The 18,632-nt window shown below is 42.9% G+C and overlaps 1 protein-coding gene across 1 annotated transcript in view; it reads right to left on the bottom strand.

The window, feature by feature from the left end:
* The window catches only part of Jazf1 (JAZF zinc finger 1), a 309,997-nt gene that overhangs the window by 134,299 nt on the left and 157,066 nt on the right, over positions 1-18,632 (bottom strand). Inside the window, exon 2 of the mRNA XM_057787211.1 lies at positions 1,220-1,292. Coding sequence (XP_057643194.1) covers positions 1,220-1,292 — 73 coding nt within the window. The remainder of the gene's footprint in view (positions 1-1,219; positions 1,293-18,632) is intronic.

The following is an 18,632-nucleotide window of genomic DNA, read 5'->3' as shown; positions in this document are numbered from 1 at the left end:
ATAGAAAGGTCACCAGTGAGCTTGCTAGACTACTAGAAATGTCTGCTCCTTTAGACTAGATCTGTCACCATCAGTACAGTTCTATGAATATAACTAAAGATTTTCAGCTCTCTTGCTAAGTACTGGAAATTGCACACGATCTGTGAAAAACTCAGATATCTTTATTTAATCTGATGCAATTATTAAAGTATTCTAACAACATATGTCAAAAATATGGCTGATAAAAGACTAGAGACATCTTATGCTTCTCTTTGAAAAGCCCGACAAGCAGGAAATCCGAAAATGACAAGCATTTAGAGGCTGCCTCATCGTAAGTACCTGAAGCTGAGCACAGGTGACTGACTCACAGCTATGGCGGGGCAGGAATGAACTACCTTCCCCAAAATGACACCTACATGAAGAGTGCAGATAATTCACTGGCAGATTTCCTCTCCGGACCATGGTTCATGCTCTGGTACCAAGAGAATGAAAAAGATCTTTGCCTTATGGGAAAGGGTCAGCCAGTAGAAACACATCCACTGAGTTATGGGCAGAGAGTTCTCATGCTCATTAAAAACTAATTTCGCTCTTACTCTCTCCACTTTGCTTTGAGAGTGTGTATTTTCTTAACCCAAAGGTGACTCTGAGTTCTTGCCCTCAAATTACTGTCTCCTTAATTATTTGAGTTGGCCAAAACACTAAGTCTTCTTTTAGGTTTGATATTTAAGCACAAACAGTTCTCTCAAGTTAGGCTCTGAATCAATCTAAGTGAAAACTCATGTTGCTCTATACACACGGGGAAGCTGCTGACAGTGTTTCTACTAAAAAGATGAGCTGCTACAAAATGACTTTCTGAAATTAAATGATTTCAGTTTGTTAGAGTCCAATATATTCTGATATTCCAACTATGTTTTCAATTCATAAAAAAGTACCTTTTCACCCCAAGATTTAAAAGGTTCACTCAAACATAAATCCACTAATCTCTCACACTGCCCCATGAAGTCAAAAGAGCATGTTCTAACCCTGCATACAAATACTTCCAAAATGAGCTTGTAAATCAGACATATTCACAGTGGGCTACAATCTATATCCCTCAACAGAGAAACAAGAAATCTCCACATAGAGGTTGCTTTAAAATGATCTAATCTGCACATTTTTAAACTGCAAGCATTTACTGGTGAAAAGATATATCTAACAAGAACGCAGCAGCACACAGCAGCTGTCCTCTGGGATGGCTTACCTATTAATGTAACTGAGGGCAACGTAGGTCGGCTGCTGCAGTTCTTGCTTCTCTAAAACACGTGGATCTGTATCTGCAATAAAACACAATGACGATTTTTTTAGGATTTTTTTTTACACCAGAATATATGAGGATCCCTAACATAAAGTAACAGAGGTTAAAGGAGAAAAAGATTAATTTAGAATAGGAAAGCTCAGTCCACAAAGCATAATGATTTGTCCATTCATTCATAAAAACAAGATATTACATTGCTTTTCAAGAAATTCCAAACATCAACAGCGATAAAACGCCCATCTGTCACACAAGCTCTTGCACAACCCCCTCATAAATACTGGTTTTCACTGCATACAGTTACAATGCTGGCATGGTTTCCGTGGTTAATCGGCCTAAGAAAGCAAGCCTCTGTTAATTATGCTCACTTCAATACTGGAACAAATTAGTTTACATTGAAAAGCTCCATCAATTTGAAAATCTATGGAGTATTGTTCTTGCTCACTGAACACTTCTGAGTCCAGATTCATATTCTGGAGAGCTCTTCTCCTTTGTGAATGTATAATGAATTGACTATAGTTTTTCTAGACTTAATTAGAAATTCTCTTAGTGCTTCAGCATCAACAAACAGCACATTCACCGGGGCTCTCCCCTCAAAGAGGCAGACTGTCACAGCACAGCGACACCTCACAATGCTGCGTCTCCAGTACAGACCAGTAATGAGTGCAGTCCTCACACCAGAAGCATCGCCTCAGGTTTCACATGCGGAGAAATCATTTCTTAAATATATGCAAAAGAAATGATTATATAACAATATATAGGGCAGGGGGGTCACTGTGTATTGCTTTCATGAAGAAAGGTTAAAGCATTTCACACTAATTTCTTTTCATTAAAACCTCATCCACACCATCCATGATCAGAAGTCTCGGCTGCAGGTGGCAGTAACTGCTCTGATGTCTGGTGTTTTGAGTACCTTTGCAACAAAGTGTTTGCTGCATATGGTGACCCGAGATACACAACTCCAATGTGGTCTAACAGGTGATGGCAGAGGGAGAACAGGGGTGGCAAAATAATCAGATTAACACTGCTTTTGACCCTCAGACTATACACCTGGGCAGCAGAGCCAGCAGCCTCATTCATTACGTTAAGAATCTCACGTTCACTCTATCATTTTTCCTGTGCCAAGAATTCCAGGGAACTAACTCTATTCAGAAATCTTCCTTCCTTGGGTCTCTGCCACTGTAAACCCTTGAAAGCTGAATTAGGAACAAGAGACAAAGAGTCTCTGAAAGGCTCCATCAAGCCCAGTCTCAGGGTTTTGGCAGAGCAGATGGGAACAGATCAGTAATTCACATTCCCTCCCCTTCTTAGCCCCAGTTACTTTAACCGCAGCTGAGGCTGCGGTCTGATCGCTGGTTTAGGGATAAACTCAGTAGCTGTCAAGATACAAGGAAGGCATTCTCAAGGGACATGATTTTCTTTTTCCTTTTAAATTTTCTCCTCTTCTTTCTTTTTCCTCCTCCTCTGTTTTGGTTTTTCGAGACAGGGTTTCTATGTGTAACCCTGGCCATCCTGGAACTACTCTGTAGACCAGGATGGACTTGAACTCAGAGATCCACTTGCCTCTACCTCCCGAGTACTGGGATTAAAGGCATGAGGGAGAAATAGTTTTCAAACACAACCCTTAAGACTTATCCAAATCTACTGTAATCTCAACACATCTTTGCTTTTCTGTGCAGAACGTGCTTGCTGAAGGGGAGTCTCCAGAACCACACTTCAGAGGGGAAAATGTCTTGTCTACATAAACTGCCACTGGCATGCTAGACACACCGTGGATGCAGATGGTGACTGCTGTGCCAGAGTAGATGAGGCTGGAGACAGGAATTGTGAAAGCAAGAAAGGAAGTTAGAAAAACAATCAAAAACAAAAACCCAGTGGACAGTTTCTCAAGTTCCCACCAAACAATTTGAACTTGGTCCTAGGGATGGATGGGGAGCTGCTCTTTTGTGACATGTGGTCACACGGAGTTATTCTGAAGCAAATGAGCACTATTAGGAGCCATCTTTCATCTTCTCTTTGCTCTTGTTCCTGGCTTCCAATCAAACAGTCTTTCTACACACCGTCTTCTAGTCACCCTCTGTCATTACTGTTATTACTTTCTAAAATTATTCGAAATGTTGCTTTCTCAAGTTATCCTGATTTTAATTTTTTTTCTTTTATTAGTGTGTGTCTGTGTGTGTGTGTGTGCGTGCACGCAGGCACACACACATGCATGTGCAGGTATATACATTTATATTATACTTTTCTACTTCAAGCTTGAAGTAACTTGGATCTTGAGGTTTCCCTAAAGGCTTGTGTGTTGAAGGTGTGGTCCTTCGTCTGTGGTATAGTTAGAAGGTGCTGAAATCTTTTGGAGGTGGGGTCTAGTGGAAGGAAGTCAGGTCACTGGGGATGATGAGAACCTGTCCTCCTTCTCTAGCTTCCCAGGCTGGATGAGGACAGCACATCCCAATCAGCTGCTTCTTCTCAGTATGTGGTTCTGCTGTAAGAGGCCTAAAAGCATGTGACCTGTCAACCACAGGCTGAAGTTCTAGAACTGTGAGTCACAACAAAACTCTTTTCCCAATAAGTTGAGCCTCTCTACTGTTTTGCCATAGCAACACAGGAAGGGTTCATTATCACTCTGAAGAAGGGGTCAAGTATCTTCTACAGCATGCTACAGCTCCCTGATGCTTATCTGAAATGTTGTTGCATGGCAATCTTGTTTGACAGAGCATGCAGCATGTTCAACACTGTTTGCAAGGCAAGATTCTGAAATTCTATATTATTTTGTTTCAACATATTCTATAACCTATGTTTGACTTATGCTTGCATTGCCTTAAGTTATAAGTTGGAGGCAGACTTCTGGAAACTTCCAATGTCACCTTCTCTGAAACAAAACAACCACTGAAGCTCCTTAGGGATAAAGCACTCCTGCCACTTTCTCTAGAATGCACATTCTGGACAAATACCCCCAGGCCTCAACCTTCTTTTTAGATTAAATTATTCTTCAAGACAACCTTAATTAGAACAAACATCCACCAAAGTTTTGTGAATGAAACGATGTATTTGGTGCAAGTCAGGAGAGACAAGGCTCCTGGAGAACCCCCATCAAATGCTGGTCCCAAATAAGCATGTGTCCTGTCACTTGCTGACTCCTCTGTGGTGATCATGACTTGCTATTTTATGGATTTTAATTACGCTGGCGAGCACTTCACATTCAGTAAAAGTATAATAGCTGCTTTCATTACTTCTCCCTCTCTGACAGCAACATAACTTTGCGATGCTCAACGCCCTACAAGGAAAAGACTCCAGAGGCAGACTGGTTCTGACATGTAGGATGCCCCCAGCTCTGCCAGGATGGCAGCGTCTCCTCCACAGGTGATGGAGGCAAGGGAACACCATCACCTGGTACCACTAGATAGTACAAATAAAAAGAAACACTTCCTTATCCTATGCGCTGTGCCATGCAGATATGGTTTTGCACATAGTAGGCCGCTACAGTAAGTAGTCTAGGAAGAGGAGAAATGGCCGTATCACAGCATCTCCGAGACACTTTTCTGGCTTATTTGTTCAGAGTGCCAATGAAATGAGGATGGGAAATGCTGCTGCAGCTTCTCAGAGATATAATTCACTTTAAAGGGGTCTGTAGATAACACATTTGATTTTTCCAATCCACATGATGCTCCTCAAGCAGGTGATTCGGCAAGTTGTACCATGTGGCCAATGCACAATGACACACAACCACACTCTTCGACTTCTATATGACTGACAAGTGACAGGAAGAGAAACTTACACTTTCTAGTGGGGCAAGGCAGTACCAAACAGAAAAAGACACAGATTATGGCCGTCTCTTCTCCGGGACAGTCCCGCTAAGTTTCTAAAACAGCAGTCTGTAAACAGCTGACAGCAGGTGTGTCTGTCATCATCTCAGGGAGGTATTTACTCTATGGTGAGGACGGGGTACAAAGCGAAAGCGTTTCCTGGTTGTGATCATTAAGGTCATGGACTGAACTGAATCGCCCAGTCCTCATTGTCACAACACTGCTCCAATTGTTCCTCAAACAACAGGAGCCAATAAAATAAGATCAAATAAAAATGTAAATAAATACTAAAATTAAAACAATAGAAGGTGATGGTTGAGGCTGGGAAGGAACACTTCAACTCCTGTCAATAAGAATAAGAAATGTGATGTGTGTGGTAGAAGATTCAAGGCCACCTTGCTCCGGCCCTGAAGCCCCTGTTCATCTGTTATAGTTTCTGTCATTGGGAACCAGTGACAACCAATGCTTGTGACTTCTAACTTTTCTCATTCTCTTTTTTTCTTCCTTCCCCCCTTTTTTTTTTGAGGGAAGTCTCCTGTGGTCCACTACTTGACAGTGGATGACCTTGAACTCCTGCTTCTACTTCCAGAGTTGAGTGCTGGGATTACAGGTGTGTACTTGCACACTGTCTTTCTGTTTGTTTGCTTTTGTTGTGTGGTATTTTTAATAAATAATCATTCCTAGTGCCATCTTCAAGCCCACAAAGAACAAAACAAAACAAAAACCCCACTGGTATTATTTGGTGGGTCAACCAGCACTCAGTAATTACCTCATGGCTTTGGTTATGACATTAGTTACTGTGCCTTGCTGGGACTTTATACCTGGAATTACTTAAAATTTAATAAAGTCAGAAAACAGCTCTGCCGTCTCTCAAGCAAAACTAAGCAAACCTCCCCGGTGATCTGTAGGTTTGGGAGTCACTGTGAACAAAGGAGGTGCTTCTGGTCCGGAGGGAGATCCTCTTCATGTTCTAGTTTCCAAACACCACTTCCTGCTTAAATGCATCACAACAATGGGGGGGGGGGGGCTGCAGGAGGGGGCTAAAAGGATGGAGGTGGGAGGGCTGCAGGCTGCAACAGTAGAGGACCCCAGAGAGTCCAGTGCGCACCCAGGAGGATAAGTGATTTTGAAGAGTAGGCCCAGAACCCTCACTGTTTTTTGTAATCTCTGGGTGATTCTGATACTAATGAATGGATGTACAGCTTCCATCCTTCCCCTCAGCTGTTAAACTTGCAAAGACGGATGTCACTTTGGTCAGCACACTCTCCCCCAGCATTCTGGGTTGGGCCTGTCAGACCCCCCCTCTTCTCCTGCTAGCACCACAGGGAACACCTTGCTTACCTCAACTCTTCCCATCGGCAGCACTTTGCTCTCCAGTGCCCAACAAATACACACAGGGGGCGGCAGCCGATTAATTCCACAATGGGACTATTGAAGAGTTTGGGTAAAACAAGCACAGTTGTTTCCTTTACCACTCAGGGCCCCAAGAAAGTGTGGTAGTGGGTAGGAAAAAAACACCAAGGGGAGTAAACAGGAGACAGAGGCAGGAGACATGTTATTTCAAACAGTGTTTGGGGACATAACAAAAGAATATGAGAACATAAAGAGACCTGGATAAAGTTACAATCTCCAGAGCCTATAGTGGGGACACAAGAGCCAGAAGCTGAACCTTGCTGAATCCCTGAAAAACCCTGCACTCAGAGATGCCAGCTATAGCATGGAGAAAGCTCAGAGCTTAAAACAGAGAACTCTTTAAGTGGTTATGAAGACAAACTAAGCAAGTCACCAAGTGCCTATGGATGGAAGGACAGAGGAGGGGAGAGAGCAAGGCTAGAAACAGTATCGGAACGCTGGCAGCCAGTCAGGACTCTTTTTTCTGATTCCATTAAGCAGGTGTAGAGAAAAGAGAGCCCATATGTTGACATCTGCGGATTCCCTAATTAAATAATCAGCCTACAGTTACATCCCGAGCCAACAAGTTCCAGCTGTGCCTCCACCCACAGGCTTCCGCCGGCACGTCACCACTGAAGAGCCAAGGCCAAGCCAGTGACACTCAGGGAATGATGACTAAGCACTGCAGGCAGAGTCTAGACCAAGTGAAAGCCACCAACACAAACACAAGAAAAGGGTGGGAAGAGAGAGGGCCAGAAAAAAAGAAATGGGTAGGTATGTGGGAAACTACAAGCCATGGAAGCATGCAAGCCTCTGGGACAAGCTTCCTTAAATGAAGCTGGGACCATCAGGGCTAGAAGCAAAGGTCCCATGTTCTGAGGTTACTGCGCCAGTGTTCGGATCACCAGCAGGTGAAGTCAGTTTGCTGCTGGCACCCAGCTGTAACACTGGACTTTATAGCTGTCTTATAAGCCCAGTACATTTTTGTTGTACCTTTTACTCTATTTTTAAAGACTAAATTTGTTGAACCAACAATTTACAAAGACTGACTTTTAAAATTCATTGCTGGTTTACTTCAGATGCTGAAATAAATATTTCTTGTTGGCACTGAACTTTAAAAAAAACCATACGAGTGTATGTAACCAGCCTTTGAATGGATCAACTTTTCCTTAGTTTATGGACATGCCATTTGAAACTTTTCCCAGGCCATAATTTCCAGTACAGGAAACTTAGTGCAAATTATACTTGAGACTTTTGCCTTTCCCAATTCACTGTGAAATCCAGATGCAGCTAAGTGTTGCTGTAAACTTTATGAGCTTAATATCTAAAAGTCAGGGGCTCTGTGCAACACAGCAACAGCATCTAGTAAAGAGCACTCATGTTCACATGTGGAGCCTGAGTTTTCTTGCCACCAGTCAATGACTAAACCATGACTGAACCGGGAACTCTCTAGAAAATGCTCAGGAAGCTGCTGACTTATGCATAAACACTGTAGCTGCAGCACAGCCTGTGACCAGCATGGCCAAAGGGCTGAAGCTCTGCTGTTCTGTTTCCTAATTCTTCATTAATCCTTCAGAGTCCTTTGGTCACCCACTAAGATAGTAACTAGCTAGGAAACTCGGTCTTAGCAGTCAAATCTAAGCCAAAGGCTTAGATCGTTAGTGTCCACCATGATGGAGGCTCAATAACTGAATGAGCAACCAGGGTGAGAAGGAAATTTCTTGGGATTCAGAGATAAGCATCAGCCCAGGGAGCTCTAGATCATGTGGGCCAGCACAGACCTAGTGTAAGCTTCTGTGTTCCTGCACAGACAGACAAGAGCAGGAGCACATGTTCAAAAGGAGACAAAATACGAGAGGGAGCTGCTGGAGCCCATGGTGAGTCATTCACAGGTGAGGGTGGGAAGCTAGTGTGGCTCTAAGTTCAAGGCAGCACGCACTGGGGGAAATCTGTGGGCACTATAAAAGGGCAGTAGGGTTGACCAGACAATACTCATTATTTATAGATTTTTAAAGTAGAGATACTTGAGGGGGTTCTGAACTGTGGGCAATTCCCTGCGACGGCAATGTCCAGAGGTACCGGAGGGTGTGTACTAGTGGATCCCACGGATCTCCTACAGCGCACATAATCGGATAACCTCACAACAACAGACCCACCTGACCTCAAATGTCAGTGCTAGGCTGAGAAATATTGCCAGAGTCCCATAAGATGGCTATGAAGACTAGAGCTACTGCATGTAGGTAATTTTTGGGTTTTCCGACGGTCTAACTTGAGGAGGCTAGAAGGCTGGGCAGTGGGCAGCAGGGCAGTGACACAAAGGTGGTTGGGACCTGGATTTTAGAAGCCCTGGCTTTCTTTGTGGAATCAAAGAAATTGAATTCATTTCTTGAAAGACATCCTGGATACTTGTCATGTGCTCCTTGCTTAGAGGAAATTCTTTTTTTTTTTTTTTTTTTTTTTTTTTTTTTTTTTTTTTTTTGGTTTTTCGAGACAGGGTTTCTCTGTGGTTTTGGAGCCTGTCCTGGAACTAGCTCTTGTAGACCAGACTGGTCTTGAACTCACAGAGATCCACCTGCGCTTAGAGGAAATTCTAAGTCAGTAGTTTACAACTGAGCCAGAAAGATGATTGTAACAGCCAGTTAACAATAATCCAATGGCTGGGAAGATAGCTCGGTGGGTAAAGTGCTTGCCCTGCAAGCTTGAGACTTGAGTTAAATAACCAGAACCCACATAAAAATCCCAGGAGTAGCAGATATAAGAAGAATCTGGAGGCTCACTGGTCAGCCAGTCTAACTGGTGAGTTCCAGGACAATGACAGGCTTGTCTCAAAGGAGGTGGCTGATGCCCAAGGCTGACCACTGGCCTCCACAAGCTTGTGCACATCACCTACTTATATGTACAGTTGGTGTACACACACACACACACACACACACACACACTACAAAGAGCTACCAATACTTCTATATAAACCAGCAAGTATACTAACTGCTTCAGAAATGCGCCATGATTCTTTGTGAGGCTCAGGGCAAGCTTTTGAAATAAAGTTTCTGAGAGTCTGACTAGAAAATGGCTTGAGCAGGTGAACAGAAGGAGAAAGAAACTGGCCTGTGAAAGAGGTCTGGAGTGGTCTGTGGGAAAGGGGCACGCATGCAGCAGAGCTAGCTTCCTCATGGAAGGGCTGAAAGGCTCTCTGAGGGTCAGCCTTGGTTTCACACATGAAGCAGAGCCACTGGGGAAACAGCTAAGATGATCCGTGTGTTAGAAAACAGTGAACAGTGGGAGGGAAGGTGGAGGGGGAAACTGACACAAAAGACAAGATTTGGTAAAGTACAAGATTTTTCTCATGTGGAGTGAGAGTCTTATTATCAACGATAAAGAACCCCGAACTGGGAAAAACATTTGATATTCCATGCTTCTCATGTGTGAAAGATGCTGTACAGAACCAAAAAGTTGGAGCTTCAGAGAAGACGGTAGGGGATAAAGGGCTCCTGATACAGATAGGAACAGGGCATGTAAGACTGTCGTCACACCAGCCACATTCCAAAGGGCAGCAGAGCCACCGCATGCCCTCAGAAGAGCTACACATAGTAATAAGCATTGATTGAAGATGCCATTAGGAAACACAGCCATCCTCAGCTCAGCAGGAATAAGGAAAGGCCTGGGGCACACTGCATTTGAACTCAAGTGACTGGTACATTTCACAACTGAGCATAAAAGGCTGGGGTGGGGTGGGACGAGTCAAGCCGGGGTCCCTAATTCAGTGGTTAGTCTACCTCGTATATGAGTCTCCAAGGCTTTCTAAGGGAATTACATTCTTGTTTCAATCTTAGTTCTTACTTAATTATATTTTTGATTGTGAGCCTAGCCTTTAACAGCTGAGCCATCTCTCCAGCCCTGTTCTTGCTTCTTGGTGGTAAGACAATGTGCCAACTTCATAGCCAACTGCCCGTGCTCAGTGTTAGCTGTGGACGCGTTAGGGGTCTTTTTTTTTAATCTCCAAAATATTGCTAAGAACAGTACTTTTATCCTAGAGTGGAAATGAGGAGTAAATCTCCAGTGTGAGATGGAGCCATGCTGCTCACGAAGTATTTTGAAATTAAGACTTGCACAATTGTGAATTGTCTCTCTTTGATAGTCAGCAGCATGATGATGCACAGAAAAATTTAAAAGTTATCATGCAAATGAAAGTTATCATGGGCTGAAAGATGCTGTTCAACAGGCATTTCACTCATTTTTACATCATGATGCTCTGGAACATGGCTGCTTGGTGCAAGGACTACATTTCTCTACATTCCTTGAAACATTGAGTCTACATTCTGGTTAGTAAGATACAGCACTTTAAGGAAGTCTCCTGAAAGGTATGTACCTTTCTTTGCAGCAGTTTTCCTCTAGGGTGACTGGACGAATGATTGCCACTCCTGAATCAATTTAACGTGAGAAAATCTTATAAATGGAAGTCATCCTAGGCAGAGCAAGGATGTGTGTATGGCTGAGCAAATGAAGCCCCATCCTAAACTGACCACCTCCAGTCCTTCTGAAACTGAGAGAAAGAAATTCTCTTCTATTCAGATACTGCTACTCAATGGCAGTAAATAAAGCTGAACCAAATCTTCAAGCAAACAAACAATAAAACCAATACTCTAAACAACCAGAAATGCTAACTCAAAGTTCTTCCGAGAAACATGAAATCTTTTGTGCCTTTGTTTTCCTGGATTAAAAAAAAATTACATTAGATTTTATTATACTAAACTTACAGAACAACAACAAAGCCACAGTAAAGTAACCCCCACACTGCCACATCGGATGTGGCTAACTCTACAGTGGGATGGTTAAGGAATGGGAGAAAGAAGAGAGAACCATTATGTCAAATTATGGCTGCTTTGGTTGCTCAAGCCTTTTCCAGTATTGGTTATTAGTGGGCAATAATGAAGCAAATTGCACATGCACATTGCTCCTGACTTATCAACAATGCGATGAGCAGCAACCTTTGCAGCTGTCGGGATCTTTTCAGGCAAGCAATTAAAGTGAAAAGAGAGAGGGTGCACAATCCCGTCACCCAACATCATGTGTACCAACACCGCCTCGGAACACTGACACGGAGTAGACGCGATCTGAATATTTATTAATGCAGATCTGTTCCCATTTGTTCTTCTTCTTTCCTTGTAACCCAAGCTACCCTCACCTGCCAAAAAGGGATTTTTTTCCCCTCTAAAGGTCAATCTGACACTGTGAATCGCATTTATCTGAAACTTACATACACTGTGACATCTTTCCTAGTTGCATTAAAATAAATTTTCTTTCCCTTTCCCCTTCAGGAAATATAAGTTTAGGACAAGCTTGGATTCCAAAGGAGAAAGAAGTTGAGGATGAAGTAATCCTAACTAGAAAAGCATTGAATGAGTAACCAAGTTGAAAATAACCAAGATTAACCGATGTTTACGGGAAGTCGGATATATATGTCAAGTACTGTGTGCAGGCATCGAAGAACTAGCTTTAGACAAAACAGAAAAAAGTCCTGGCTCTCCAGCAGACCAGACTCCTTGCAACAGATGTTGTCATCTATAAAACACATACCAGAGAACCCTGTAATCAAGTGATAAAATTGAAAAGCAGAAACAAAAACACACGTAAGTCTTATGCTTTAAGTTGGTTTACAATTTTGTGTTGTATGCATCCACAGTTGTGCAAAGTACACGTGATCTATGGCCACAGGTTGTTCACACTTACTAGGGAAAGGGCCTCAAATTGACTTTAAGAAGATCACAACACTCTATTATAGACTCACTTGCTTTCCTGCTCACACGTAGGGATTGTTTACTGTCTGGATGACCCCTGGTTAAAGCACTGAGAACTACAGCGGTGTCAGATGCAGTCACAGAGGGAGCCGAGGAGCACCCTATGTTGTCAAGCTGTGTGGCTTTAGTTACTGCTGTTTCACCACGTGCCTGAGACCATTGGTTCTCAACTAGAAGTGCACATTAGCATCTCCTGGGTAACGCCAAAGACTCTGAGGGCCTGACCCCACTCCAACATTCTAGTGTGAAACAAGAAGAGACAGTTACCACTAAAGACTGTGGAACCCCCCAAAAGGTGAAAGGTTGCCCTCTGATTTCCATATGTATGCTCCCCCTCCACACACATCACACAGACACAACACATACATCACACAGACACATATACACATCACACATCTCTCTCTCCCCCCCCCTCTCCCTCCCTCTCTTTCTCTCAAACACACACAAACACAGACACGCAATATATACTTTAAAAAGGAAAACAAAAAACAAAACAAATAACCCCCCCCCACCAAACGACTGCTTGAAAAGTAATCAAATAAAAGAACTTGAGATTTCCCCCAAACTTAAAAAGCAATTGTGAAACTAGAAACAAATGATTGAGTATGCCACAAAAGTTTTATAGATAAACCCAGTGCCGTGAAATCTTTGATTATGTGTGTTTGTATGCATGCACACGTGTGTGACTGCATGTAGAGGTCAGAAGTCGATGTAAATGAAGAGATCCTTGCTCTCTCTCCACCTTATCGTAAGTATTATTTTGAGATGGCATCTCTCACTGAACCTGGAGCTCCCTGGTACAACCTGACTGGCTGGCTAGCAAGTCCCAGGGATCCTCTTGGTCTTTGGCCCTCCACACTAGGATAATTGCTGACACCCAGCTTTTATGTTGATGTTGGGGCCAAACTCGCATTTGCATAGCAAACACTTCACCTACAGAACAATTTCCCCACCCCCTGGCGGAATCTTTAAAATTCGGGCTCCACCTGAAGCGCTGAAGTGCTGGTTAGTTTTTCACCTTTCACTTTCTAGGAAGGGCCAAGCTTAGGAATCATGTGATCAACTCGTGCCTGTCTCCGTGTATTTTTAAAATTAACGTGAAGCAGTCTTGAGGTATTCTGATGACTAGGAAATATTTTTGGCAGAGAGTGAGGGTGGGCATCACTGATGGTATGTATGCTCCTAAAACTAAAAGGCCCTAGCACTTGAATTATGGGACTTGGAATTTTCTGTTAAGACTGATTCAGGTCAATGCGTTTTTCCTGTGCTGTCATTTTTCATTTCTATTACAAGTGAGGTTAATAAGAAGCAAGTTAGTTTTGCACTTTGGAAGCCTGTTTCATCTAGAATTTGGCAAACAACAACAACACCCTGCCTCCATTCTTTTTTTTTTTTTTTTTTTTTAGAGTTCTCTATTTAGGTCTGTACCCCATTTTTAAATTAGATTATTTGCTTATTCATTTATTAAAGATTTCTGCCTCCTCCCCGCCACCGCCTCCCCCCCTGCCTCCATTCTTACAATCTCTCAAGGAAGCCAAAGGATTGTAACTAAACAAAACCAACCAACCAACCAAACAAACAAACAAAAAAACAGCCACAGGCAAAAGAGCTGAACATTTGGATTCAGGATTACACAATGACTACCTCAAAGTCATTAGATAGATTTACAAGTATGTATTGGTTACAGCTTGATCTGAATAGCTCTGGCTGGCCTCTTATTTGATCACACACATGCTGTCTGTGCCCAGACTGGGGCCAGGAAAACACTGTTTAGGCTCAAGGGCCTCAGATATGACAGAGTTTGAGATGCGTGGCTCTGGATTCTGAACAGGTTGTATCTCTTCTACTTGGTAATGAGTAGGGACACATGCTGAGTAATCTTGCTGATAATATGAATTTGAGCATTGGGAAATCCCTGGCCCTCTCACTTCTCTGGAACTTGGCAGATGGCTCCTGACTATCTTGGCTTCTGTAGAAGGACTACACAACTCTAGCTTTTCTGATCTTTTAAAATTTATTTTAAAATAGCTTTTTCCCTTGGATAGACAACATATTATGGAAGTGACTGGTTTGTTCTGATGCGTGCTAACTTCATGACTGGAGATAGTTTCTCAGGCCAAGCTTTGATCTTCTGATACAGAAGTCAGTGACTCACAGCTTATGAAGTTGTTATGAGGTTGTTAGGGGAATTTAAGAGAGATGAGTTGTATCCTTCACAGAGCACAGGGGCTGGTACATGGTAAATACCTAATAAATCTTAACTATTACTATTATTTCAGGCTGTTGGTGCTCACATTGTGGGATTACAGTTGTGAACAAGCAGTCACTCCTAAGTGGCAGTAACAGTCACTTGGATGCTCTTACCTTCTTCACTGGGGCCTATCTTGTTTGGGTGAAGACAGATCAGCTGCTTTCCACACACGGTCCTCACAGCGGAAATGCTCCTTTGGAAGAGCAGAGGAGATGGGCAGCCCCTGAACTGTTTGCTGCCCTTTCCCAAAGGGAACACAGTGGTCAGAGAAGACCCTATCTTAATTCTCAAGTGTATTCATCTGGTTTTCAAGAGGAAGTCAGACACAGAGTAAGCAAGATGTGACTGCCTCGCCAAAAAAGGTACCAAGCCACGTGCTAACACAGACAAGAATTATGGGTTAATATAAGTTATAAGAGTTAATAAGAAGCCTGAGCTAATAAGCCAATCAGTTTATAATTAATGTAGACCTCTGTATGTTTATTTGGGACTAAATGGTTTGGGGACCTGGTGGGACAGAAACCTCAGTCAACACCCTCAAGCAGAAATGACTTGAGTCATGGCACTAAACCCTTTTCTGACTGCTTTTGCTTGCTTGTAACAGGCTTTCATATAGCTCTGGCTGACCTTGAACTTGCTATGTAGTCAAGGATGACATTAAACTTTGGATCCTCCTGCTTTAACCTCCCAAACTCTGGGAGACCATAACAGGAATAAGAACAATACACTTTGCAAGTTAATGGGAGACCAAGACCTCAACATAAAATCAACCACACTGAACCTCATAGAAGAGAAAGTGGAAAGTAGCCTTGAACACAATGGCACAGGAGACCACTTCCTAAATATAACCCCAGTAGCACATACACTGAGAGAAATAATTAATAAATGGGACCTCCTGAAACTGAAAAGCTTCTGTAAAGCAAAGGACACAGTCAACAAGACAAAACAGCAGCCTACAGAATGGGAAAAGATCTTCACCAACCCCACATCGGACAGAGGACTGATCTCCAAAATATTCAAAGAACTCAAGAAATTGGACACCAAAAGAACACATAATCCAATAAAAAATGGGGTACAGTAGGATCAAGACCCAGTGCCATTGTCCTTGGCTTCTCATCAGCCCTCACTGTCCACCATGTTCAGAGAGTCCAGTTTTATCCCATGCTTTTTCAGTCCCAGTCCAGCTGGCCTTGGTGAGCTCCCAATAGACAGCCCCACTGTCTCAGTGGGTGGGTGCACCCCTCGCGGTCCTGACTTCCTTGCTCATGTTCTCCCTCCTTCTGCTCCTCATTTGAACCTTAGGAGCTCAGTCCAGTGCTCCAATGTAGGTCTCTGTCTCTATCCCCATCTATTGCCAGATGAAGGTTCTTCTTATTTAGCTTCTCTAGAATCACAAATTATAGGCTCAATGTCCTTTATTTATGGCTAGAAACCAATTATGAGTGAGTACATCCCATGTTCACTGGCTTTGCGGGAGCCTAACCAGTTTGGATGCTCACCTTCCTAGACCTGGATGGAGGGGGGAGGACGGAGAGGAAGGGAGAGAGGAGTGGAGGGAAGGGGAGGGAAATGGGAGGCTGGGAGGAGGCGGAAATTTTTTTCAATAAAAAAAGTTTCAAAAAAAACAGAAAAGAAAAAAAAGTGGGGTACAGACCTAAATAGAGAACTCTCAACAAAGGAATCTAAAATGACTGAAAGACACTTAAGAAAATGCTCAACATCCTTAGCTATCAGAGAGATGCAAATCAAAACAACTCTGATATTCTATCTTATACCTGTAAGAATGACCAAGATCAAAAACACTGATGACAACTTATGCTTGAGAGGATGTGGGGTAAAGGGAACACTTCTGCATTGCTGGTGGGAATGCAAGCTGGTACAACCCCCTTTGGATGTCAGTGTGGCAATTTCTCAGAAAATTGGGAAACAACCTTCCTTAAGACCCAGCAATACCACTTTTGGGTATATATCCAAAGGATGCTCAATCACACCACAAGGACATGTGCTCAACTATGTTCATAGCAACATTGTTTGTCATAGCCAGAACCTGGAAACAGCCTAAATGCCCCTCTACCAAAGAATAGATGAAGAAAATGTGATACATTTACACAATGGAGTACTACACAGCAGAAAAAAAAATGATGACATCTTGAAATTTGCATGCATGGATGGATCTAGAAGACATCGTATTGAGTGAGGTAACCCAGACCCAGAAAGACAATTATCATATGTACTCACTCATAGGTGGTTTTTAGACATAAAGCAAAGAAAATCAGCCTACAAATCACAATCCCAGAGAACCTAGGCAACAAGGAGGACCCTAAGAGAGACATATGTGGATCTAATCTACATGGAAAGTAGAAAAAGACAAGATCATTTGAGTAAATTGGGAACATGGAGATCATGGGAAGGATTGAAGGGGAGGGGAGAGGAGAGGAGCAGAAAAAAAATGTATAGCTCAATAAAATCAATAAAAAAAATAAATAAGTTCTTGTTTGTCCTGTTTATTTGCCCAATCTGAACCAGATGTGATTGATCACATGTGAGTGGGAGGTACGCAGGCAGGAAGTATGCCAGGATATATATACTACTCCTGACTGGATCTGATGGGAGATACCATGGCTATGTGATTTTGCCTTTTTAAGTCCCTGCAGAACTTGACTCCTGGCTATGTCCTGGGGACCCAGGTGGACCTTGCCAGAGTCCATCATTCTGACCAGTATTTAAGTAAGGCTTGTTTCAAATATGGCTCAGAACTGAGGAACTGGTTTTCCTCTTGAGTATCTCAGGATTAACAATAGCAGGTCTGTGCTCCCATGCCCAGCAGAGCACTGAGTCTTGTGCTACCACTCAGGGTTATTACTCCAAACTGCTGAGTGGCCTTTCCCTTCCTGCTTGTAAAGGTGATTTTATCTCTTGCACAAAAGAAAATGAATTCTTGCAGCCAAATTAAAATAAACAGCAGATAACCATTATTATGTAAATATTGTTTTTCTTCCTGTATGTTCTATATCACTTCACACATTTCAGAACACCACGAGCATTCCCTAGGCATTCTTCCACCTTGCTTATCAGCCCATTAAACATTACCTAACCATGGGACCTAGAACCAGAGGGCTGGTGGCTTCATAAGAGGCACGAAAGGCCCCATCTTTCTAAGAACACGTTACGTTGCTGACTGTCAGTGTCTGTGTAGGAAGGTGAATTGTTCTTGGGGTTGGCTGGCTTTGGTTTTTATCACCACAGTGTCAGAAATGAGCAGAAGTGTATCAGATGACCAACAAAATGGAATTTATAAATTGTGGCGAACCATTTCTTTCCTTAGCAGTTTTGGGCTCCTAGCAAAACTGATAGAAAAGAACAGAGACCAATCATACCCCTACTCCCTCTCCCCGACAAGGAGAGCCATCATTGATATTTTCCCACTAGGTTGGTTTTTCCACAAAAAGGTGCTTCATGGAATTCTTTGGAAGAGATAAAATGTGAGCCGTATCAGGATCCATGACAGGGGTTTAAAGATCCTGAGCATCCACGTCTCTTATCAAATATCTCCTGCCAGTGAAGGGGTGGCTAGTCCTGGCTCTACCTATATTTCACTGGTGAGCAAGTTAACCACATTACCTGTAAAAGGGAGAGGTGACAAATGCCATCCCTTCTCATAAGCCAGAGGCCAGAATCTCACATAAACAGCACTCCAGTGTAAACTTTCCAACCTCACCTCTTGCTGTCCAGATAAGGTGGTCTCCCAGGGTTTTTGTTAGTTTGTTTTTGTTTTTGTATTTTCGAGGGTTTCTTTGTAGCTTTGGAGCCTGTCCTGGAACTTGGGTCTCCCAGTTTTTATCCTCCAATAGGAGTAACCCATATTGCCATGTGGTCACCTGTAAGACTTCCTGGAAAGTCATCTATGCAAAGACAAAGCTTACCCTATATACAAGCACACAGACCAGAATTAACCACCGAAGGTCTTTGATTTCATTTTCCTTCACATTCGAGGAGTTTATGAAGAGCATGCGCATACACCTGGGTCAATACACTGCTCTGGAAGAGTGCTGATTTTCCTCTCAGCAACTTCAGCTGAGGTTACTGTTCTCACAAGGAACAGTGAGTGAGAACATCAACTA

Source organism: Chionomys nivalis, chromosome 1 (assembly GCF_950005125.1).
Source record: "Chionomys nivalis chromosome 1, mChiNiv1.1, whole genome shotgun sequence".
In the NCBI taxonomy this organism is placed as follows: Eukaryota; Metazoa; Chordata; class Mammalia; order Rodentia; family Cricetidae; genus Chionomys; species Chionomys nivalis.
The sequence above is the reverse complement of the archived record's forward strand: the minus strand, read 5'-3'. Positions and strand labels throughout refer to the sequence as shown.